At 44.7% G+C, this 23,737-nt stretch overlaps 7 protein-coding genes across 7 annotated transcripts; 2 read left to right on the forward strand and 5 right to left on the reverse strand.

Moving 5' to 3' along the window:
* Positions 1-2,995: 2,995 nt before the first annotated feature.
* On the forward strand, positions 2,996-4,429 carry LOC6593259. The gene is made up of 3 exons (XM_026985032.1): positions 2,996-3,050; positions 3,120-3,908; positions 4,113-4,429. The coding sequence occupies exons 1-3, from the start codon at positions 2,996-2,998 to the stop codon at positions 4,427-4,429; spliced, it is 1,161 nt and encodes a 386-aa protein (XP_026840833.1).
* A 1,163-nt stretch (positions 4,430-5,592) lies between these two features.
* LOC113565037 lies at positions 5,593-6,051 on the reverse strand. Its single transcript, XM_026985038.1, has one exon. The coding sequence runs from the start codon at positions 6,049-6,051 to the stop codon at positions 5,593-5,595; it is 459 nt and encodes a 152-aa protein (XP_026840839.1).
* A 2,657-nt stretch (positions 6,052-8,708) lies between these two features.
* On the reverse strand, positions 8,709-10,931 carry LOC113565039 (cell wall protein DAN4-like). The gene is made up of 3 exons (XM_026985041.1): positions 10,919-10,931; positions 9,414-10,095; positions 8,709-8,823 (listed from the first exon to the last, which is right to left on the reverse strand). The coding sequence occupies exons 1-3, from the start codon at positions 10,929-10,931 to the stop codon at positions 8,709-8,711; spliced, it is 810 nt and encodes a 269-aa protein (XP_026840842.1).
* Positions 10,932-11,051: 120 nt separating this feature from the next.
* Positions 11,052-11,942, reverse strand: LOC6593192 (mucin-2). Its single transcript, XM_026984833.1, has one exon. The coding sequence runs from the start codon at positions 11,940-11,942 to the stop codon at positions 11,052-11,054; it is 891 nt and encodes a 296-aa protein (XP_026840634.1).
* A 352-nt stretch (positions 11,943-12,294) lies between these two features.
* LOC6593191 lies at positions 12,295-12,930 on the reverse strand. Its single transcript, XM_026985043.1, has one exon. It carries the CDS (start codon positions 12,928-12,930, stop codon positions 12,295-12,297), a length of 636 nt encoding a protein of 211 aa, XP_026840844.1.
* A 472-nt stretch (positions 12,931-13,402) lies between these two features.
* LOC113565085 lies at positions 13,403-13,881 on the reverse strand. The gene is made up of 2 exons (XM_026985629.1): positions 13,489-13,881; positions 13,403-13,426 (listed from the first exon to the last, which is right to left on the reverse strand). The coding sequence occupies exons 1-2, from the start codon at positions 13,879-13,881 to the stop codon at positions 13,403-13,405; spliced, it is 417 nt and encodes a 138-aa protein (XP_026841430.1).
* A 1,032-nt stretch (positions 13,882-14,913) lies between these two features.
* LOC6593190 (basic proline-rich protein) lies at positions 14,914-15,681 on the forward strand. Its single transcript, XM_026985630.1, has 2 exons — positions 14,914-15,274; positions 15,356-15,681. Exons 1-2 carry the CDS (start codon positions 14,914-14,916, stop codon positions 15,679-15,681), a joined length of 687 nt encoding a protein of 228 aa, XP_026841431.1.
* Positions 15,682-23,737: the final 8,056 nt, after the last annotated feature.

The following is a 23,737-nucleotide window of genomic DNA, read 5'->3' on the forward strand; positions in this document are numbered from 1 at the left end:
GTCACACAGAGTCATCAAAATCAGGTATTTCCAGGTGGTGTTCGGGAGAGGCTTGGCCACACTGTTTGGCTACGGTTAACTTGTGGTGGCTCTCTCTCACAGTCGGGTCTCCTGAGAGGAGACTTCCAAGCTTATTGATTTAGTTAATGTTTGAATGTTTTCTAAAACGCAAATACTGGACAGGCATTTTCCACTCAATGGCACTCAGCTACAGCAAGGACCACGTTCTAAGATTCTACGATTCTCTCTGAGGCAATTGAAAAGGCAAATGGCAAGAATAAATGAGCAGGCACATTCTGTTTCTAAACATAAGAGTATAATCATACACAGAATATTCTTATAGTAATTTCATGCACAGCCAAATACACTGAGAATAATCTTTTGCTCCGAGATATATTACTGCATAAATTGTATGCACAAAATACAGAAAAGCATTAATGTTATCATTTTCCATAGTTTTCCAATGGACAGCATATGTACATATGTCCAAACTAGGAATACTCGTACAAATATCAAATAAACAACAGCGCAGTGAACCGCGAGAGCTGGTAAATGTGCAAAAGTACACAAAGAAAAAAGAAAATAGGAATAACAATTTTGCGCAGACGAAAAACGGATAAAAAATGGGATGCAAAATAAAATAGAAATATTTAACGGAAAACATAGTATGGGGGACTTTTTTGTACGGATTGTGTTTGGCCCGTTGCACGGCATTTGCATAGAAAGATTCAAATTAAACCAAAATGTGCAAAACGCTGTGAATGGTGCCCCGCCCCCGCCACAGTACTTCTATCTCACTTGCTTTATCTGTCTGTCTTCTGCATTTTTTTTCGGCCATCTTTTTGTAGCCATATTGGGTTCTGGCTGGTGCAACAAATGAAATGGTCAAATAGAAGCAGGACAATGAAATCGCCAGCTGAAAATGAGCAGCCAAAGCAGTTGCCAGAGAAAACAAAGAGAGAGAAAGGGAGTGCGAGAGGGGGTGATAGAGAGTGCAATCGAGTGCTTAAAGTGTTCGTCTAATGACAAAGCAAATTGTGTGTATTTGCACAAGAAGAGCAGCAAAAACAGCAACAACGACGACTGGCTGAACAACAGTCAAACAAACAAGCATCCAGGAGCAATCATTGGAAAAGTTTTTAAAGTTTTCTGCAATTTTCCTGAGCCATGAGCTGCCGTTGCAATTGAATTAATCATGGGAAATTCCCCTGCTCCCTGCCAACCACAAGTGGAAGCAGCTCAACCGGAACTTAACTTTTCAACACTTCTTTCTTCCTCTCTCTCTCTTTTCAGTGGATGTTCCTGGCAGTCCGATTGTCTTGCTCTCTCTTCAGAGCTGCTTGCATTCGGAGGCATGCAACAATAGCAATCAGCTATGGTTAATTGTTGTTGCTGTTTCTGCTGCTTAATTAAGACGTTGTCGACAGTTTGCTGGACTGCTCTCATTCACTCTTCGCCCATCCATCTCTCATTCTTCCTCTCCCTCGGTTTTATTTCATTGGCATCTGTGCCTGCTCGGCCATACCATTTTTTATTTGCACCTTCGACTCTGGCAGCTCCCCTTCAGCACCGCAATCGGCTTATGTACTCATCAGCCACCAGACGACGGACACGTCAACGTTAGTCTTGCAGAGAATTTAATAATCCTATGCTTTTTAATCCCAAAAATGGCTTATACATTATAGCATCAGGTCAATCAAATAATGAGGTATTGTTGTAATCCATATACATATTGAATTCCATTCGTTTCGGTTCCATACAAATTTCTTTTATAAAAGGTAACAAATGATAGTTGCCTTCATGCCTTCATCCATGTTTCCATGGATGCACGAGCCCATCGTCTCTTTGTTCTGTTTTCTGTCTTCTGAATTGGCTTGCATGCCGCTGCCACTTCCACTGGTGTTGCCATTGTCTACGGCTTGAAGTCCTTTCTGCGAGCCCTCTTTGGAGATTCTGTTCCGTTAGTGACGCCGCCTGCATTGCTCGAATGAAAATTTCGATGCCCTGTTGCCTTGTGGCTTGTCTTCGCTCCGTGTTTACGGTTCGAAGAACTAAATGCCAACAGTTTTCATAAATCTGCCACTGGACGACATCGTCAGCTCTCACTCTCACTCTGGCCCTGGCCCGGGGCCCCTGCTCCATCACATGCGCCTGGCTTCCCACGAAGTTATCTTAAGTGCTCCGAGTGAAAGCTGTCAGTCGTTCTGTTCTCTCTTGGCCAGGATTGTTTGCTTGTTGCCTGCTTGCTGACTTTCGACTCTTACTCAACTGTCTCTGACATGCTCTCAAAGATAAACAATTTCCCCAAATGGTTATTTGAATTAAATTGTCAGTCTTCTCCGGCGGAATGTATCCGTCTCACTTGGACCCAATACTGTACAATAACAATGATAGTCAATATGTATAGACAAAGATGAATTTTATATGCTCTGGTACAGGAGCTCAATAGGTCAAATACGTAGTTTTAAAACACACCGCATCCAAATCAGAACTGTTTGACGCACAATTTTCGAAAACGAAGCTCGTTTTTGTTTTCAGCTCGTAGGAATTTGATGGTAATTACTTTCCATTAGCCGACCATTGTGATGCTAAGCAAAACTTTCAACTTTCGCTGCTTTTGGCACAACATCACAACAAAAACGGACTGATTGGCCAAGGCTCTGCTTCATAGGTGGCAACACATCATATTTTATGGCACGGCATTGTGTTGGCAGCTTCCAAAAGTGCCGTTGCTCGGAATCGAATCGAGTTGGGGAAACCAGTTCTCAGAGACAGGGGGCTGTCCGTAATATCGACTATCTCCAATACTGCCAGACCATGTTCACCGGACCTGGGCGCACTGTGTTTTCACATTCCTAGAACATTGTTGATCATGAATCGTCAATGCAAATTAGGTGGGGAGTGACCCAAATGGAATGGCCATAAAATTGGTTGAGAGGTCTGAAATCGGTTTAGTCGTGGATAGAGCCAACGCCTAAAATATGTATTTGCAAGCATGAGACTGTCACTGCTGCTGCTGCTAATCCAGTTACTGGCCCTCAGGGTCAGAGGTAAGCCTTCCTTCCCCTTGCGTTCCCATTGAGTTGCAGGGAAAGACTTTCAATCCCATTCCTTTCCAGGAACTCCTGCCAAACACTGGCGACGGGCCCCAGCCCATGGGGTTTTTAATGTGGATCTCTATGCGTACAACAAGCCCAGGATGAACCTGGCAGGCCATCAGTCTCGATCGGGTCCGGCTCCGCCCATGGGTCAACTGCTGGAGCAACTGTCCCAGCACAGTCGTCGATCCGCCGTCCAGAAGTCCCACTATAGAAATCTCGATGATGCTGCAGAAGTTTATTCGCAGTCCAGGTCGAATGGAATGGAGGAGCAGCACAAACAAGCGAACAAAACAATAGAATCCCAGATCGTAAACATGCAATTAACGCCGTTGCAAATGAATTCAAGTCTCAGCAAAGCGCACGCACATGAAAATTTATATTCGAGCGAGTTCCAAGTGCAGAATATAGGGGCCAAGAAAATTGTGCAATTGAATACCCTGTCGTCCAGCCATGAACGTAAACCAGTCCGAGAACAAGTTATGGGCCTGGAGCAGGAGGTGCACCCATTGAAAGTGGAACTGGCACTGCCACAGCTGCCCATAGAGGAAGAGGAGGAAGGGGAACAGGTGAATCAACACAATGGGCCAGTAGAGTCCAACAGAACCAATGAAGAACAAACTGCCTCCAGCTCGACGACAACGGAAGCCTCGGTAGATTTGACAGCTCCTGCAAGGGAATCCCTGGCCAGTGTGAAGAAAACACTAGCCGAGCCGGCGAGCCAGACAATTATCGATATGGTATCGACAGGAATGCAGGAGATTGTCAGCCAGCTGACAGCGGAGAATGCCGATGACAAGGACACAATGGGTCATCTGGTCTCCGAGCTGGTCCATCATTCCGGGAGGAACGAGACCGCTGCTAAGCGCACTCAACTGAAGCCCAAGCGAAAGCAAACAAAAAAAGGAACAGTAACAAGAACAAAAACAAAAACACCTAATGAAATTGATACAAAGATGACGGCAAGCCCAGCAGTCACTCTTGTTCCAGCTTCAACTTTTCACACTGCTCCAGCTCCGACACATCCAAGTACAAGCTCATCGATTGACAAGCAGAAGCCAGTGAAGGAATTGGAAACACAATCACTGGAAATCAGCACGCGTCGTCCTGTAAGAACCAAGGGCAAAGGCAAAGGCAAGGGTAAGCGACGTCCGGGTTCCCAGCGGCGTCCCTCGACCACTGGCATGCAGGAGGAAATTGAAACTACGACAAATTGGTGGCAGATACTCCCATATGCGGAAATTAGAACATTTTTGAATACGATTTATGATACAATCACCGACAACGACAACGACAACGATGCCGATGAACGAGCCACGGGCGCTGCTTAATACCTACGGGGTGGGTATCAGGGGAGCTAGTGTTTATAGAGGGTCCTGCAGGAGGTCGAATCGAATTTCCGCCGGGGCCCGCAGACACTTTGGTTTAACTTTGTTCACTGATCAACTTACGAGTATGTCTGAAATGGGATTTGATTAGAGTTTTATGGGGGCAACAATTTGCAATAAAACCGAATATGAAGATTGATGAAACTTTTATTGAACACTGTATTTTCCAATAGTCACAAAAACTCTTGTGTATTCGTGCATACTAAGAGACACGAGCAGAGAGGATCAAGTGAGATGATGAGAGCTGTCCTCGCACGTGGTCCTTGGTGTTGCTGAGGCTATGAATAATAGTGTAAAAGCATTATTCTAACATCAACAAAATCATAAAGCTTGGAAGTCGGTGCTGCTCTTAGAAGATCCGAGTAAGACAGAATTGAAGCCGAGAGAGAGGTAGTCGAATTTTGTCGAAGCAAAACTGAGAAGCAGCTGAGCATCGCTCTTCCAAACAACACAAGGTTCTTGTTATTTGCGTGGTTCTATGGATGAAACTACAAATGAAAACCTGAAAAACCTAATAATAGAAACCCGATACAAACATATTTACATCTATCTGTATGTACATAGTATCCTTCTTAGCGTTATTATTAATCATAATGATAGAACTCTTCGCACCATCATATAAATTGAATTGGGGATTAGATGTGACAACAAAGATGACGACTTAATTAGCAGCTCGCTGTTTAAAAAGCCATCTATTAATATTTGAATAAGTTAATAGATTATGCCGTCACGGTTACGGCTTACTTTACGCCGAATAAAATTCTAACAGACAGCTTAATGGGCATCAGACGACCCAGACGTAGACGCTGACCCCACGCAGGTTAATGTTGAAAGTCGTCGAACGGCTTCCAGATCGGGCTAAACGGGTCACGCTGTGCTGGGCTGCCGTCAGGTAAAGCGTAAATTCAACCGACATTAATGAGCTGGGAATTTTATTTATGGCTGCGGCGGAATGGATATCATTGACAAACAGCTCTCAGTAATTCTCTGGGCCCAGATTAATTGGCCTTAATGAGAGATGATTATTTGAAATGATTAAAAAATATTTCATTTTTGTTTTGCTATTTATTGCCAGTTCTAAATTTATTCTGCATTTATGAACTTATTTATTGAAAGAAAAGCCAAACAAATTTCTTTTTACTTAAGATGCCGAAAGTTGATCTTCGTCTGAGCTTCCTTTTCCCGCGCTTCTCCCGCCGCGGCTTTGGTTCAATTTGGGCCACCAGAAGCAGTGGCGCCAAGGAAAATACCTGTTCTGTGGGTGTGGAAGCAGCAACAACCTCCATGGGCGATAGGGTGGTGGTGCTGACGGTTGACTCCGCGAAGGATAACGGAACACTAAAATGATGGCCCGAGTACAAATGTAGTTGCCAGTCGCACAGTTCCGGAATCAGGCTGCACCTAAGGTTGGCGTTGCCGGCTATAAGCTGCACTTGTGTCAGATTCAGCGCCGGTATCTGCTGCAGTGCCTCTTCCTGAAGTGCAGGCGTGGCAGAGCTGGACCGTGCCACAAGGTAAAATAATGACAGCAACGGCCACAGGAAAGCGATTTTGACGAAGCACATTTCAGTTTTCAGCTTTACCTACCAGAAGCTCATGGAGCTCGATAGCGACTGGGACCAGGTGCGAGAGTCGTGGCGATGGAGTGGGGCAACTGAAACCAGTTTGGATGAATTGATCACAATTTGTGCTGGCATCTCCGACATGCCAAAAGAATTCCGAATGACATTCCGATGTCCCGCAATTTGTGGGGTATATTGGACCCAAACAACATCATAAAATCAAAATATTTTCGGAGTCCAAGCGCAAAATATTTATTCGGCAATTCGGTCATATGTACGGACGGTATTTTGTATACTCTGCAGTTCCTAGGGAAACCTTTGCCACGAAGGTCTTCGAGTGGGCCCCGACATAGCTCCGATGGTTTTACTTTTAGCCAAGGCAAGCGGATACTCTGACTCAGCCGGGTAGATGAGCAGCACCGGTTTGCCATTTCTATTTGTGAGACGAACGAACTGCGCCTCCTCTGGCTTCATACAGAGCCGGGGATAGTGAAAGCAAAGCGACGACACGGAATGGGCCTCTGAGGTGATCGTTAGCTGCTGCTGCTCAGACCCGAATTCAGTGTTCTCACTTAGAACCGTTGGAATCCTATTAGCATCGTCGCCCAGATCCACAGATTTCACTTCTTGACAAAGTGGAAGGTGGGGATATAAATCGCACAGAGAAGGTTCTTCTGGGCTTAATGTTGTTATCACATCAGGTTCAGTTGGATTTACTGTTGGAATTGTTGGAATTGTTGTTGGTAGTGTTGACCACGGATATGGTGGATAAGGATAAAGCGGAGGCGGAGCCGGATGCTGAGGCGGAGGCGGATGCTGAGGCGTCGGCTTGTTATTTTCCTTCTTCTTTTGATTATTGTCGTCTCCATTAACATAGCCTGAAAAACGCGAGATAATATTTCCTACATTCCATACGGGTATTCGAACTTGAACCTCGTGTCCATTTGACACCAATGCGAACCAATCTGATCCGGCAAACACAAGCCAAATAAACGTGTTCCCTAGCAGCAGCATGGTCCCCGCTTAAGTCCAAACTGATGCAGAACTGCGATTAGCACCTTTATATATACACAGAAAAAGCCTTAAAGAAATGCAAAATTTTCAAATGGAATTGCTATAATGAAAACAAAGGGAAATACTTAAAAACTAAAAAGAACAGCATTTAATGGCTCAATCATCGAACCCGTTCTTAGTGCTTCCAACTGGATCCAAATCAGGAAAAAAAACCACACCTCTTCCATATTTGACCTATTCATATATGACTTTACTGATTGTTAGATCATTTAGATAATTTCTGAGACGATATTTACCAAAGTTATCCAATTAAATGATAAATGTGAATTTATGAGAATGTCGTTTTTGATGCCCAAATTGTGTACAAAAAGGTCTGATTGGTTGTTGCTAAAAATGGCTGGACGAACGAATAAACAGTGGGGGAGTAACCGACAGCGAGATTGGAGGAGGATCTTAGCACTTAGCTTCCCTGAGAGGTGTTCCTTTCTCTATAGATTTTTCTTCTTTCTATAACCAAAAGCCGCGAAAAAAAATGTATGATATATGAACAAAGCTAAGTCGGAGCTTGATCTTTGTCTGTTGGATATGGAAATGGGTCCGCTTTCATCAGCAGCAGAACTCTCCGAGACTTAATCAGAACTGAGGCCTAACACCTGTTTTTATTCAACAATAATCTCTGATAAAAACCAAAACATAAGAGATGTTAATCGATCTATTCTCGAACATCTGTTTTAAGTTGATCATTGACGACATTTTAAATAAATCTTGAATACCCAATCATTCCAATCGACACAGTCATCAATTTCATGACACCATAAATCTGTGATAGTTTATAACTAATTTCCAAAATATTAGACAGATTATTAGATAGATCAATCGATTTTAGCTGCTTTAATAAATAGTTGATTTATAATCTGTGATTCCCAGTCTTCTTAATTAAACGATAAACATATTTCCTTTCCTGCGGCCTCTGCCAAACTGATCGTCGGGTGGGGCGCAAACTATGGCGTTGTATTCCGATGGCCCGTTTTGAGGCTGCCTTGGGCGGTGGAGGCAATTTTTCCCGACCAGGAAATATAAGGAGCATCGGTTTCCCATGGCCATCGGTTAGACGGACATACTGCGCCTCCTCCGGTTGGGCACAGAGGCGAGGATAGTTGTGACACAGTGAGGACACGGACTGGGGTGGCGATTGCACTGTTAACTTCTGGTCAGGTTGGAGATCGACATCGGTTGCGGCCTGGCCATCCAGACTTAAGACTGTCGGGGTCCTGAGTGTAGAGCTTTGGGAGAACGAATATGTACTGCAGGCTGGCAGATGGGGAAAAAGTGCGCAAATTGGATAAGCAGTCGGTGATTCTAACGATATACTTGGTTCTCTATGTCGATTGGATAATGCAACTCCCGTAGTCGAGGTTCCTGTTACTGAGGATCCCGTTGTGGTGGATCCTGTTATTACTGAGCTCGAAGTAGTGGAGTTTGTTGCAGGAGAAATTGTTGTGCTGGTGGATGCCTCAGTCGTTGTTGAAACTGAACTCGGGGGGGCTGCAGTTGTTGATGAGCTCGAGGGGGCTGCAGTCGTTGATGTTGTAATGGTTGTAGATATTCTGGTCGTTCTTCTTGGTCTTCTTGTTGTTGTGGTTTTTCTAGTAGGCCTTCGAGTTGGTTTGGGCCTTGGCCGATCCGGTCGAAGGGGTCTCTGTGGCCTCAGTGGTCGCAAAGGCCGCTGAGGCAGTGGACGAGGAAGAGGCGGCAGCGGATCTACTGGTACGAGATCACTTGATGAATATAATCCGTACTCCTTTTTCTTTTTATGGTATTTCACAAGTAACGCATTGTAATAATCATCCCAAGGAGCAGAAGCTTGAGTCTCCCGCGGCATTTGCGTGGTACTTGGTGGATTTAAAGCGCTTGAAAGTCTCGAGTACAGGTCAGACACATCCCAGAGAGGAATATTCATCCTGAGAGTTCTCTCAGAACTTTCGCTCCATACTGGAGAGCTGACAGCCAAAATCATAAGAAAAGCTCGCATTTCGATGCCTAGATCCGAACTGAAACCAGAGCCAACTGGAAGAAATGCTTTTATAGAGGCTTCTGCAAACTAATAATAATGCTGATGATTATGCCCCTGGGCCATTTACAACACAAGAGCTCTACAGTTAACACAATTGTTCAACTAACTAGTAGTTTGTATGGTCGAATACAATGCCATTCAGAATTTTATTCATATTGTTTGAGAGAAGCAAGATACAGCTAATTTCCTTGCATATTTGAGTATTTCAGCATTATGAGCAATAATTGTTCATAGACGAGAAGCTGCTTCTCTGATGTGTCTCCTTATGGCACGCCACAATGTTGGATGATCCTGGGAAGATGGTCGTCCTTCGATGATGGATGATATTAGCAAGAGTGGCTTTCCAGTCCCATCCGACAATCGCACGAACTGCGCCTGTTCTGGCTTCATGCACAGACGGGGATAGTAAAAACACAGCGAAGTCACAGAGTGAGGCTCCGATATGATCGACAACTGCTGATCCGGCTTCAACTCAGCAATACCCAATCCAATATTACCACCTTCCAGGTGAACAGTTTTTGTTCCTTGGCACACCGGAAGATGAGGAAAGGTTATGCAAAGGGAGGATTCAGTTGTTGGTTCTACATCATCTGCGGTGCTTCCAGTATTAGGCAACGCTGTAGACGTTGTTAAACTTCCTATTGTGGTGGAATCTGTTGGTGGAATCGCTGTAGATGTCGTAGAATCTGCCAGCGTCGTGGAATCTGTTGGTGGAATCGCTGTGGATGTTGTTGAACTTCCAAATGTGGTGGACTCTGTTGGTGGAATCGCTGTAGATGTCGTTGAATCTGCCAGCGTCGTAGAATCTGTTTGTGGAATCGCTGTGGATGTTGTTGAACTCCCGAATGTGGTTGAATCTGTTGGTGGAATCGCTGTAGATGTCGTTGAATCTGCCAGCGTCGTGGAATCTGTTTGTGGAATCGCTGTGGATGTTGTTGAACTTCCAAATGTGGTGGAATCTGTTGATGGAATCGCTGTAGATGTCGTTGAATCTGCCAGCGTCGTGGAATCTGTTGGTGGAATCGCTGTGGATGTTGTTGAACCTTCAGTTGTGGTCGATATTTGGCACACTGGAAGCTGAGGAAAAACAGAACAAAGCGACTCCGTTGTGGTTGATTGTGGTGTTGAAGTGGGAATCGCAGTCGATTCGGTTGAAGTATACGTTGTGCTATATCCTTGGCACTCTGGAAGATGAGGAAAAACCGAGCAAAGACTCATATAATTAGTTGTGGTTGATTGTGGTGTTGCAGTGGTTGGAATTGTAGCAGGAGCTTCGGTGGTGGTAGAATAAGCAGGAGAAAATTGTCCAAAGACTCCGTATGGGCCATACTCCGCTTGATTCTGGTAAAAGCCGTTCCAGTAGTTGTTATAATAGTTGCTCAGATATTCGTTAGCTGCGTTCACTTGGTCGATCTCGTTGCTTGACCCAGCGGCAGCGTTGGATCCTGTACCCGTAGGTGGCGAGAACAAATTCCCAAAACTCCACACAGGAATACGTATGGTCAACAACTGGGCCCAGGCCTGGCCAGCGAGTAAGAACAGCAGTAAGGTTTGAAATATCATTCTAAGACACAGATTATTCACCACTCCGGTTAGCCAAGAACTGAAGAGGCAGCGACCAGATACCTAGAGCTTTATACAGCCCACTAAAGTCGTTAGAATAATATATCGCTCCATGTGAACAGAAGAGTGGAACGCTCGTATTCTTATTCAATGATCGTAAACATCGAATATTTATTGATGGTAGCGTAGCCTACAGTTTAAAAAGTAAATCAAACCCACGTGCAAGGGCCATGATCGTTTTCGAGCCTTAGAAAGCCAGAAAGACAGCCAATAAAATTTTTACTGAATACTTTTTTCGTTTTTGTTAATTTAGTTAGTCGTTTTAAAAGCACGATAAACATAAGCCATTCCTCTACTTGTTAGCCTCTAATCCAAAGTAAGGACTTGGCCGCGATAGGCGATGGTGGACAGAGCCGTATGGGATATACACTGCCGATGTGTCTGCTGCCGATGTTGCTGAGGATGAGGCTGCAGCTTGTACATTGTTCGGGTTTGAGTTAATACGGTACAGATCGTAGGGACTGAGGAAAGTGCCTGGAACGTAGTGAAAAGGTAGAGGAGTGGTGCGGAACCTTTTTCCTCCGACTGCGTCTGATGTCATGTCCGTGTTTACAGTTGGAAGTGCAGTGGAAGTTGTGCCAGGGTCCGCAGTGGATGCATCTGTGGTCGAACTTGTGCCAGGGTCCACAGAGGGTGCTACTGCGGTCGAAGTTGTTCCAGGGTTCACAGTGGGTGCTACTGCGGTCGAAGTTGTTCCAGGGTTCACAGTGGGTGCTACTGCGGTCGAAGTTGTAATCGGCGTTGCCGTGGGTGCGACTGCGGTTGAAGTTGTGATTGGTGCTGATGTTGGTGCAGGTGTTGGGGTTGTTGTTGGTGCAGGTGTTGGGGCTGTTGTTGGTGGTGGAGTTGGACCAAAAGGACCACTCGGCCCATAAGGACCATTGGGCCCATAAGGACCATATGGCCCATAGGGACCATAGAGCGCCTGATTCTGGTAGAAGTTCTGCCAGTAATTGCTGTAGTATTCATTCAGGTAAGGATCGTAATCATCCTGAGCATCGTTGCTACTGCTGCTGCTGCTACTAGATGATCCTGAACTTGACGCAGAGTTAGAGCTGCCTCCCGTCCCAGTCAAAGCGGAGTAGATGCTACTTAGGCTGTATACCGGGATTGGAATACTGATTGACTGGCCATAGACTTGACCAGCCAACAGGAAGAGCAGACCCACGGTCTGGATGATCATTTCGATTCGAATGAGATTCTACGGCGCTCCGGTTCGTTTAGAACTAATGTGACAGCGGCCAGACACGAAGAGTTTTATACAGTTTCTCAGGGTGTCGTAAATTGGAATTGTGCTCTTGGCCATCAAAAGATCGAACTTGAGATTGGTCCGAGAGGGGAATCGAACTGGGAAAGAGATCCATTTCACCGATTTGAATATTTATTGTCTTGATGGGTGAAATTCCAGAATTGAAAAAACACGACCAGCGCATATCTTAGTAGACTAATGACCCTTCAAGCCCTTCTATTACTAAACATCGCTAATTCGCCAATCATCTCTAGTTTATGAATAAATTAACTTTATTGGTTTGATCTCAGCCAACTCGGTGGTAATACGAGGTGTACGGTCTATAGTAGAGGTATTGCTGGGGTTGGGCACGATCCACCGCCACTGGACGCGTGGTGGTCTGCTGTATAATCTTATTCGCCGGCTTCTGCTCCACCTCCAGGTCAAATTTGATGCGGGAACCATTCTTGAAGTCTATGTAGTCATAATTCTCATCACTGTCCGCTTCGTTGGCATATTTCTCAACCGATGGGCTCCGTGTGGTGCTCGTGCTGGTGATGCTGGCTTGAGAAAGAAAGTCTGCCAGCAGAGCGGGGGAAATGCTGTTTCCGCTAGCACCGCCGGCGGACTGTTGGAGGCCCTGCAGGATTCCTTGCAGAAACTGCTCGCGTATCAGAATGTTTTGCGAGCTCGGCTCTTCTTCGGACAGGAGGGGCGCTCGGGTGGAGCTGCTGAGTGGCGTCTCGTCTTGCGGCCTCCTAATGGGAATCCCGGGCAGGGCACCAACACCACCGACCTGTTGTAGGGCCGTCGGATAGGCCAGCAAATACAGCCACGGCCCTGCAGTACGGGACTGTTCCGCCTCCAAGCGAAAAGCCCACGCCTGACCTGACCGTAGACAGCCCCAAGCTAGCAGACCCAGTAGATACTCGATCAGATTCATATCGAAACGCGTTCAGCGACCAACTAAGACTGCCTGGCTATTGGGTTTGCATATTTAGCACATGTCTGCAATCAGCGATCCGCAAATGCTAATTTCGGATCATTAATAAGTTGGACGCTGGTGAAATCGATTGTCTCTCTCTTCAGTTTCTTTCCTTTCACGCTTTTTTAGTCATTTCACTTATTTAAACTATATAAGTTTATACTATTTTTATATAAGAGCAAAGCCAAGTGGAGCTTGATTCTTCGAATTTGAGTAGACTCACTCACGCACTACTACAAACATTCTGGCTCAATCATTTGAAATATAATGATCATACAAAATATGAGATGCGAAAAACGGCGAAGCATTTTATTACTCCGCATAGTTCCTTTAGCTTATTTGGATACAAAATAAATTAACAAAAAAAAAAAACAAAAAGGTTTCGCAAAGTAATTTTTTATTTCATAGTCACAAATATCAGTTTAGACTTTCAGCCAGAGTAGCTGGTCTCGATCTGAAATGCAGATTGCTCCAACATAATTGTATGATATTTTTTCAATGCTTGAATCCACTTACATCCCAGTCGTCCTCGTAAAATGGCATTCTTAGGGTTTGGGTGTTCATCAGCATGACCTCACCGGATCTAAGATTCCGCATCAGAATGCGACGCTGCTGATGCCGCCTTCCTGCGGTCGCCCGCCTCCGTGGCAGCATCACGTGAGTTGGGTTCAATTCATGCAGGTTTTGTTTTTCAGCTAGGGCTCGACCCCCGAGGGTCAGCACTTGGATGTTGGGTTGTGCTGGTTGTCGGAAGAACCAGTTCTTTAAGAGCGTGCGCAGCGGTGTGTTTACGTTGCTCTGAGTGGGTATCGTGTTCAGCTGAAAGATGCCACTGCCGTTGCCCCAGGGACTGATCACTTGCACGTCCTGGGTGGTTGTGTTTGATTGTATGGTAAGATTCTTCACCATCTCCAACCACCACGGATAAGGGCGGCCATGATCGGTCGAGTCGAAGATCTGTACGTGGCTCCCATATGGGTTTATGGCCTGAACGTTGTCGTTCAAGTGTATTTTATTGATTTGATAGATTTGGCCAGAAATTGAGTTGACTTGAAACAGCAGAATGACACAAAGTGATGCGGCCAACATGTTGAAGATAATCCCACAGTTCCAGAGTTCAAGTACCAACTAATCGTAAAAGAGTGGGCAGTTCGACCTTTTATATAGTCAGAACTCTTCGGCTTATCTGAGTTGTAATTAATGGATCAGTTTTTCAGTCAAAGATGTCGGCCTGAGTCACTTGTCAATGTCAATGTGGATTCCAAGCTTCTGTTAATTTTTGAAGTGTGTATATTTCGCGAGAAGTTACCAATATTTTGGAAAGTCTAATCAACATATAATCCAAATCGAAAGCGAAATCTTAGAAACATGTCGATCAAAGAGAACAAAAATTACACTTTGATTCCACGAAAACTGTATCATAATCATTCTTCTGAATAATATCTATGTGAAGAATTGCTATATTTCTGTTATTACCGCCTATGAATGAATATGAACTCTCATGATCGATCATGCCAAAATTCACTTCTCAATTCCCATAAAATTTAATAAGAAACTTTGATTTTTTCTTGCACCTGCTTTGAGGGCTGGAGTGGAAACCAGTTGGGCATTAAGAAATGCAAAAATCAACCAAAACATAACCGTTAGACTAATTTCAACGAAAAAAAGCCGCAGCTACGACTATATTGTGGGGCGTGTTCTGAGCTGATTTTAATAGCTGAATTAATTTGCATGCAAACTTGATGGCTTACTGACGAGACAGTTTCTTTATGAGGTCTTTTGAAAATGCTTTCAAAGTGGGTTAATGTGTTCAGTGGATCCATGCGATCGATACTGTTTCTGGAAATATAGCTCAGTGGAGCTTTTGCGGCTAGGATAGTCAGGTATAAATAGCTTATTTCGTGCGATCTGTCAATCAGTTCGCAGTGAACATTTCACACCATGCGCATCAAGCTGGCTCTATGCCTCTGCCTGGCGCTCTGCGGAGCACTGGGCCTGGCTCAGGACGAGCCTGTCGTCGAAAAGGAGGAGCTGGAGAACAGCGCAGAGCTGAGCAGCATCGAGGAGAACGACGCCGAGCATGACTCGTCCCTGTGGAGGAAGCTGTTCGGCACCGGCGACATCGGCAGCAGTGGCAACTTGGTTATCACCTTCCCAAGCAGCAGCACCACCACTACTAAGAAGCCCAAGACCACGACAAAGAAGCCGCACGATTCATATCCCAAGTACCCTCCCTACTACCCTCCGTACTATCCTCCGTACTATCCACCACCTCCTTATCACGGGTACCATCCTCATCCCGGCTGGGAACATGGCGGTCACGGCCCTGGCGGCCCTGGAGGACACGGTGGATACGGGCCTGGTGGGCCTGGAGGCCATGGAGGCCCTGGAGGCCCCGGCGGACACGGCGGACACGGGCCTGGCGGCCCTGGAGGCCCTGGAGGCCCCGGAGGTCACGGGCCTGGCGGCCCTGGCCATCATCACACAACAACAACAACTACCACAACAACTACAACGAAGAAGCCTGATCATCCTCACCATCCGCATTATCCATATCCACCACCGCACTACTATCCTCCTTACCCGTACTACCCACCCCCACCACCACCTCCACCACGCCCACCACCAAGCCAAGACTCTGACGAGAGCACCGAAGCCCCTGCGAAGCTCTGCAAGAAGGTCATTCCCTTCGGCATCCTGTGCTTCTAAGCGCGCAGCTTTCCATCGCGATATTCCATATAGAATGAGAGATGAAATAGTAAATACCATATTTATTTCTAATTTATTAAATGAATAAAAAATTGGCACACAATCATCAGAATATTTGCTTCTTGAACTGAAACGAGCTATTCAATGTAATATATTTAATTTTATTTTGTTTAATTGGATCGGAGTACTGCCCTAGATCTCTTCGATTTTAAAGTTCTGTTCGTATTTAAATTCCCCTCCACACTCGTATGGAGTGTCTCAGTCCAAAAACCAACCAAATTGATTTGTGATCTGCCCAAATCAGGATGAGTTTTTAACGCCATGTTCGACATCTGGTGTCGCCATGGGGCGTTTTGGAAATTCATCTGTAATTGACATTGACAGCCTCATTAACATGATTGTTATAACCAGACCAGACCCGAGAGCGGAGTGCAGGGCAAAGGCAAATGTAACCCAATTTAAGCTTTTGTGCTCGCTAGTGATTAACATTTTGAAATCAGTTCGTGACGCACATAAGTTATTCAAATTTATGATTATTCTCAGATGACAAAGAAATGTGTTGGCAGGTGAGGATGAAGGGAATTGGAGGCATGTCTCATTAAACGAGTAAAGATGAATTTCGATCAGTAAAATAGCCTATGTCTTTTAACTAATAGTAGGCCTATTTATTGGACTCTTTTTGTGCGCAGACATTCTGGCGACACTAATTAAATGCCCGCCCACCATTACTAAATCAAAACAATTCCAAAGCAGGACAAACAACAGTCAAAAGATGCAGATACTCGTACAAAGGCCGGGACAGGACGAGACAGGACCAGTTAACTATTTCCCTCTGTCCTGAGGGGTCGGGTCGGGTCTGTGTGCGTGTTCCGAAAATCGTAAATTCTGGATGTTGTTAAAAAACTTTTGGCAGAGGCATAAATCTGCGGCCAGCGAACAACAACAGCGAGCGAACAGAAGCAGCACTGAGAAGTCAGTTCACTAACGAGCCAAAATCGTTGACTGGAAATCCTTGAGCAGGAATAATGCCTATAAATATGCTAGGGAATTGTCTGTGCCCCTTTGTGGGATTCAATTGAGTCGGAGGCAAAACTTTTACCCAACCAACTGGAGGTCAACATCGTAATTTGTTTGTGCCGAATATGTGGTGGAAAAGTTCGTGGTTCGGGGTGTGGTGGAGCGTTCTTCAAAGCCAAACGAGGCTCAAAATTACCACTGTTTGTGCGCGCTCGAGGCGATCTATCTGGCAAATCGATGAAGAAATATGTATTGCCTCGGTAGCTGTAGCTCCGGCTGATTATTTGAACAAAGAAGGTAATTACGCATTGCCACCGGGGCACGGCAAGGGGCAATTACACGCAGATTACCACGTAATTTATGAAATATGCAAGGGCCAAATGAAATACTATAAAACAGAGCCCCAGACCAGGTCTCTCCCATAAATATGCGAGCCGGCTTAGCCGGCTGCCCATAAACTATGTATATACGAGCATATTCTGTTCAAATGTAAATACGAGTATGCCCCATGCTGCTTCTGCCTCTACCCCAGCCGCCTACTTCACTTGACTCTCCTGAGCCTGGCAACCGTTGCGTCGCGTCGCATCGCGGCGCGTCGTGTCGCGTTGGCGGAAGTACTTGGAGCGGCGGAAATACAAATGAAGTTAGTCATATCAGTGGAACTTACTTAGCAAACATTTTTATGGTCCTTCGCATTGGGCGTAGAACTTTTTGGCCTGTCTAAAAAACAAAACCGGTCTCGATGCGGCCTTTTTATGTGCTTCGGGACACAGTTATTAAAAATTTGATCTTCCAGGAAGCCCCCAAAAGTATTTAAATTGGAATTCGCCTTAAATCTGTTCCGGAATTTCCACCAATTGGCGGGAAAAAGATGGAAGAAAATCAGCAAAATGAAACAAATTACACTCGATTCGTTTGTGTTTTTGTTAAAGCAATTTGTTCGGCATTTTTTTGTGTATGGGTTTTAAATATAATTTGCACTCAACAAATAAATCGTCCGACTCTCCTTTAGTCGACCCTCGTCTCGTCGCTTGCCCCTCTCCATTTAGCCATTGTTCATGACAATAGACGTCTGCGTATGGCTTTTCACTTTAATTGTGTGAAATTATTTTGAAAAAGTGTTCGCGCTCCCCCTCGCTTTTCTCTTTTTGCTTTTGGTTTTTTGTTAACGGTTCGTTTAGCACAAGGCCATATTTATTTGAATGGCAGCCTTTCAATGTCGATTTTTATTGTGCGCGTTATAGTAGACTCAAATTGCCTAGACCAAAGAGATAGAAAGAAAAAGAAAACATTTATTGATGTACACATATTTATGTAGGTATATACAAATGTTCACATATTTTACGAATTTCTTCTGATGAAAAGTCTCTTTGAGTTCTTCTTAAATACAAATTATATTTTTTGCCTCTTGTAGTTTTAATTACTGTATGGGCGAGTCGCAAAACCTCATAATAGTTGAACATTAATTAACTTTCAGTAAGGCCCTAGCTGTTTCGCTGGAAATCCTTGTGCCCCATTAGGTCTATTTACGTCAGAAGTGATTTTAATGAGTTTTTGATATTCCTCCATCCAAGCGGACCCTCCCCAGACACTAGTCTTCTTTTTGCTCCTGTCCATTTCAGAATGGTTTAAAAAATGTCTGGCCTGGACAGAGTTAGCTGTTAAACCGTAAAAAGAAACGCAGAAATATATATGGCCACGTCAGTTGTTGTCAAAGTAATCAGAATGTGGTCAGATAAATACAGGATAAATACAGAATAAAGTGTATCTGTCAGTGGGTGCTCTACTTTAAAAGGTAATTTCTGGTCCTGGCCATTTACCCGTAGCGCCTATTAGGTCTCCCACTCAATGGGATGCGTTTAGTGAAGACACGCAAAAAGTTTAGGAAACACCGCGCCTTGGGTTTTGTTTTTGCTCAGCGCTCGTGGCGTCGTCAACGAAAACAAAAGTCGTCTGCGGCGGAGGCGCCAAAGCGTAAGACATACACACAAACTCGTTCAGTAGGGCACACTCACACACAGCGAGACCCTCAAGGTCCTTGCTACCTCGTCGCTGTTCCTTTTTTTAATTTCTTTAAGAGCTAAGCAGAAATGGCGAAATAAGCATAATTCCAGGCGCCATAAAAACAACAGCACAAGGAACCGCAAGAACAAAATAAATTCACACAATTTGAAAAACGCAAACACTCAACACGCTGTCAGCCAGGGCTCTGGGCCAGACTCCATCTGCTGCTGCTGCTACCGATGCTCCTGCTGCTGCTGTTCCTGCAGCTGTTTAATGGCTTCCCCACCCCCTCTATGGTTGAGGGTGGTTGAAGTGGCCGCCTCGCTTTCCCAGGGCCCCGCTCGAGAATGAATTAAAAAAATTTTACGACTCGACCGCTTGATTTTCAGCACATTGGTAAAATGGTCGAACCGAAGAGAAACTGGAAGAGGGCCATGACCAAAAGAATTTACCGGAGCACACCTTCCCAACACACCACCATCCCATTCCAAGTCCTGTGGCTGTATCCGAACCAGAACCAAAACCCCAAAAGCACCACCAAACCGATCCAACCCGACCCGAAGCGAGTATATAAATGATAACGGGTTTTGGGGTTCGGTTACATCTCTTTCTGAAGATGCGGCCAGTCACGGAGAAATTTATTGATTTTACTAAAATATTTTTATAGATATTTTATGGTTTAATAGATCTTAACTTTATCTAATGATAGCTTTAATTGTTTGATTTATATTACAGTATACTGAATAGGATAGTATATTCTTAACAATTTCCATCATATTTATTGAAGGATACCCTCTGTATATAAACTCTTTGTTCAAGAACATCTTCAACATCCTCGATTCCCAAGTTGTGCTCAAAAGACTCAACGATTTCTTTGTTTCTTGTTTATCTCTTAATTTTTGAGATTTCAGAGAAATTCAGGGAACAAACGCAGCCAAGAGCTTGGGCAGCCGACAGTCAGCTCAAGCTTTTTTTACATCTTTTACGCTTTTCCTTTTGCCGTTTCAGTGGGCCCTAAAGTTTTAATTATTTCATGGCACACTTGAGGGCCCCCTCCTGACCACTCAATGGTCAGCATGTGCGGTAAATGAGGCTAGAAATTCCAGCTAAGAAAACAATTCAATAATTGGCAATCAGAGGGGGAGATGGTAGATAGAGGGGGCTCTTAAGCCTGAAAATTAATATCTAGTTACTTCGATGGCTGCCACGCGAACTCGATAAACAAGCTAATTACTTTCTTCTGCCGCAGCCCCTGCCACTGCTACTGGCACTGGCCCTGTTACTGCTACTGCTCTTTGGCCAGGGGATAATTAGCGGTCAGATGAACTGCGGCCCTGCAAATGAATAAATTGTTACAACGACTGTTGCAGGCGCATCGCTGTAGGTGCAGATACTCAGCGAAAGTACCCGCAACCAATTAACGGTCACATAAGCTGACCCCCGTCCACCGAATGGGTGCCGCGTCGTGTTGCAATTGCAGTTTAATTGAGCAGACATGGAAGCCACACGGGGACAGGGACCGAAACGATTGGAAGGGAAATGGGACGGTGGTGTGCCCAACAAAATGAGACAAAATGTTCGAAGGCTTAAGCACCTCAATAAATTCCATGTGCCTGCGGTGGCGCCTCCCGAATCTGACAAATTATAAGCGAGTTTTTGAGTGGAGCGTGTGGCTGTGTGGCTTCGGCTTGAATTATGCGACAGACCCCGCCAGCCATATTAGAGGTGAGAACGGGAAGTGTGCGCCTCTTCAAAATTCAGTCTATTAAATCAGTTGGGGAAAAGAACTGAACGAATTATTTATGGCACGCATTTAGGCAGTGATAAAATATGATAAATGCCCAAGAATCTGCCAAGATCTGGTACCCAAATGCACCAGTGTCTGTCCCCGAAGAGGCTCCCGTCTGTTGTCTGCCACATGCATAATTTAAGACAAATTGACTATAAATCAAAGTGCTGCTGTACGCCGAAAAGAGCACCAAACTCAACTGCACACGCTTCTATCTGGACACAGGTGCCACAAAAACAGCAAAAGCAACATCCATAGAAGCCGCATGCCCCATTTTGACGGCCGCAAAACAATCGCAGGCAGAGAACAGAGCACACACAGGACAAAGCCAACAATTTATTTTAAAATGTTTTATAATTGCGATGCCCTAGAGCTAAACTCTGGGTTCAACGATTCAGTCATATAGAAGAATTTGAGAAGATGAGGTACTGTCCTGTACTGTACTACTGTCCTCTATCTGCAGTCCATACATAACCCACATCATAACAATCATTGGTCAAATAGGATCCATTCTGGTCAAACAGAATGATGACTCATGAATTTATCACCCAACAGATCTACTGTCAGTAAGAGGCATTTTCAACTACCGTTGTGAAAATCTGAACACAACATATGCAATCCTGCCATCCTGAGGATCCACCAGAGAACCCAGACTTCGTCATGGACAATCTGCCAGGGTTTCCATGTTTTATATGCTGTTTATAACACGTGCATAGAAGGCTCTATAGATCGATGTATAGCAATGCAGCGATGGGCAATGGACGATGCAGATTTAGATTTATTTTTGCACAATTTGATGGGGCTATTGTATTTTTTTATTGTTTTCTACTGGCAATAAGCCTTGTTTTTGGGCTGCAATCGGTTTAGGGAAACATATAAATCTGCTGGGGAAATACGTGGAAAATGATTTTTCAGTGTGAAGCACGTGCTCCAGCAGTAGCAGTGCCGTGGCCGTGGCCTGCCTGCAGCAGATGCTGTTCCCTGCATGCAATTAATCACCCTGGCAACCCTGACGCGGACCAAAATTCAATTTTCAAAACTAAACAGCCACAATGGTACTCCTCCTCTTGGCCCCACCTGGTCGAGGACCATCAGCTTGCCTCGTTTACCTCTCACGAGTCAGGCAAATGTCTAAAGCCACTAAATATGAACGCAGTTCCTATGGCCCGTTCTCCTGCTCTGCTCTGCTCTGCTCCTCTTCTCACGCACTTGAGTGGGTGAAGCACCTTTTAGACAGCGCTATGGCACTTCATTTTGCGCACTTTTTAGCAGTCGCAAAGCCCGGCCAAAGCCAAGCCAAACCCGGCCAAAACCAACTTAACCCAAGCCAGACCAGACCAGACCAGACCAAAGACCAAGCCCGACCAAGATGCTGGCGCGTCAGTCAAAGTGCAAGTGGCACTTGTTGCCACTCCAAGCGTGCGGGCACGGAAAACGGAAGTTGACGCAGAGCAGCGCAGAACTAACGTTCGTGGCCCTGCCACAAGCCCGTCCCCACTTTATAGAAATTGTTTGAGCCTTTCATTCCCCCTCCTTCTCACTGAAGAGCCAAACCCCAATTGCATCTGTGTACGAATTTTTGGCTAGAACACAGTTATGGCCAAGAGAGTTGCATGTAGGTTTTCCCTAGGTAAATTTGGAGTTGGCAAAACAAACATTTCATGTGTCCTAATCTGCCCCTCTGCCTCTGCTCAAAGGATTTTTCGGAGAAAATGCTTGCGAATACTGCGGGCAACAAATGAAAAGCCAGAGCGATACCCGAGGCACTTGAATAAAGTCTGGGTTTACTATACAAATTAAAAGTTGGGGCCCAAAGAAGCAATAAATCGTACTCGATGTTATAACTTATAACCATGGAGGCCATGGAGGGATATAGGGCCTCATATGCCTACTCATTCGTTCTGCATTCTATTTTGGTATGTGTGCGTTTCGTTCTCTGGGGAAATTTATTCAAATAAAATAAGGAAATACAATTTACAATTTCCAGTGCACAGCATTTTTTTTGGCATGCATTCAGTCAGCCTCTCATTCATCCATTCATTTATTCATTCAGTTGATTTGGCTACGTACGGGTGAACACTGTACAGTATATAGTGTTCAGTGTACAGTGTCTTCTCCGCACTCCTTTGAGAATTACTCGTATTTGAAGCGAGCGAGGCAATCCTATCCAAGGCCGACGAGAACTTGCCTCCCACGGCTGCTTGTCAATAGCATTAAAATTCTTGAGAAATGAAGATGGAAACTATACGAGAACAAATGTGTAGTGGGCCCGGCCCGTCTAGACTGTGACCTTTACACTCCAGAACAATAGTTATGCAATCGGTTGGATGGCCCTTAAGAACAAAACTTTAATTGCTTCGAGGCATGGAAAAGTTTTTTAATCATGAATTTGCGCATTTCGCAGATGGGCGGACCGAGTGGGAGTGGGTATTTTTAGACGCACAACCCACCCCCACATCTATCCACATCCACACACATGGCGTTCATTCTACACTCAACTAAACGTACGAGTATGTTTCCTGAGACCTTGGTATCCATCGAAATGGATTAGAAACAACTTTGTCTGCGCCCGAGAGTATGCAAAATTATTGAAATTGAGCATTCAATTTATTTGCAAATGGCTTGGCCATATATATTCATCCGAACGAACAGCTTTTGCGTTGTTTTTCCGTTTTCCGTTTTCAGGATTTTGTTTTTTTATGCCACAAACACACACACACACACACATACAAGCGCATGTGGTGGCTGGTGGCTGAAGGGCAGAAGGAGCGCAAAAGTTTAAGGATAACTGAAATGTACGCACGAAGGCGCCAACATCTATTAAGCTCCAATGGAGAATATAATACGTTATACATATCCAATATATATACACATATATCAGAGCATAACTTTTACCATCATGAGAGAGCAATTGTGCATGTATGTGTGTGTGTGTGTGTGTGTGTGTGTGTGGGCAACACAATCAATAATTATTTCCATATCATTAGATGCCAGATCGGAAAATGAAATGCAAGAGCAAAACAGAAAGTCGTAGATTGCTATATTGCTATATTGGTTTATGAATCACCCTCCCCACCATCACTCCCCACCCCGACCGTATACATATCGTCTAAATTGGAAAATTTTTGTTTTCGGTCTTCAGCCAGCTGTTCCTACAAGTTGGCTGAAAACAATCACAGGAATTTGTTTGCCCGAAATTTTCTTCTATTAATTTAGCAGGAAGTGCCAGTTTTTCAAGGGGAACAA

This window comes from Drosophila persimilis, unplaced genomic scaffold (assembly GCF_003286085.1).
Source record: "Drosophila persimilis strain 14011-0111.01,24,50 unplaced genomic scaffold, DperRS2 tig00000002-arrow-pilon, whole genome shotgun sequence".
NCBI lineage: Eukaryota > Metazoa > Arthropoda > Insecta > Diptera > Drosophilidae > Drosophila > Drosophila persimilis.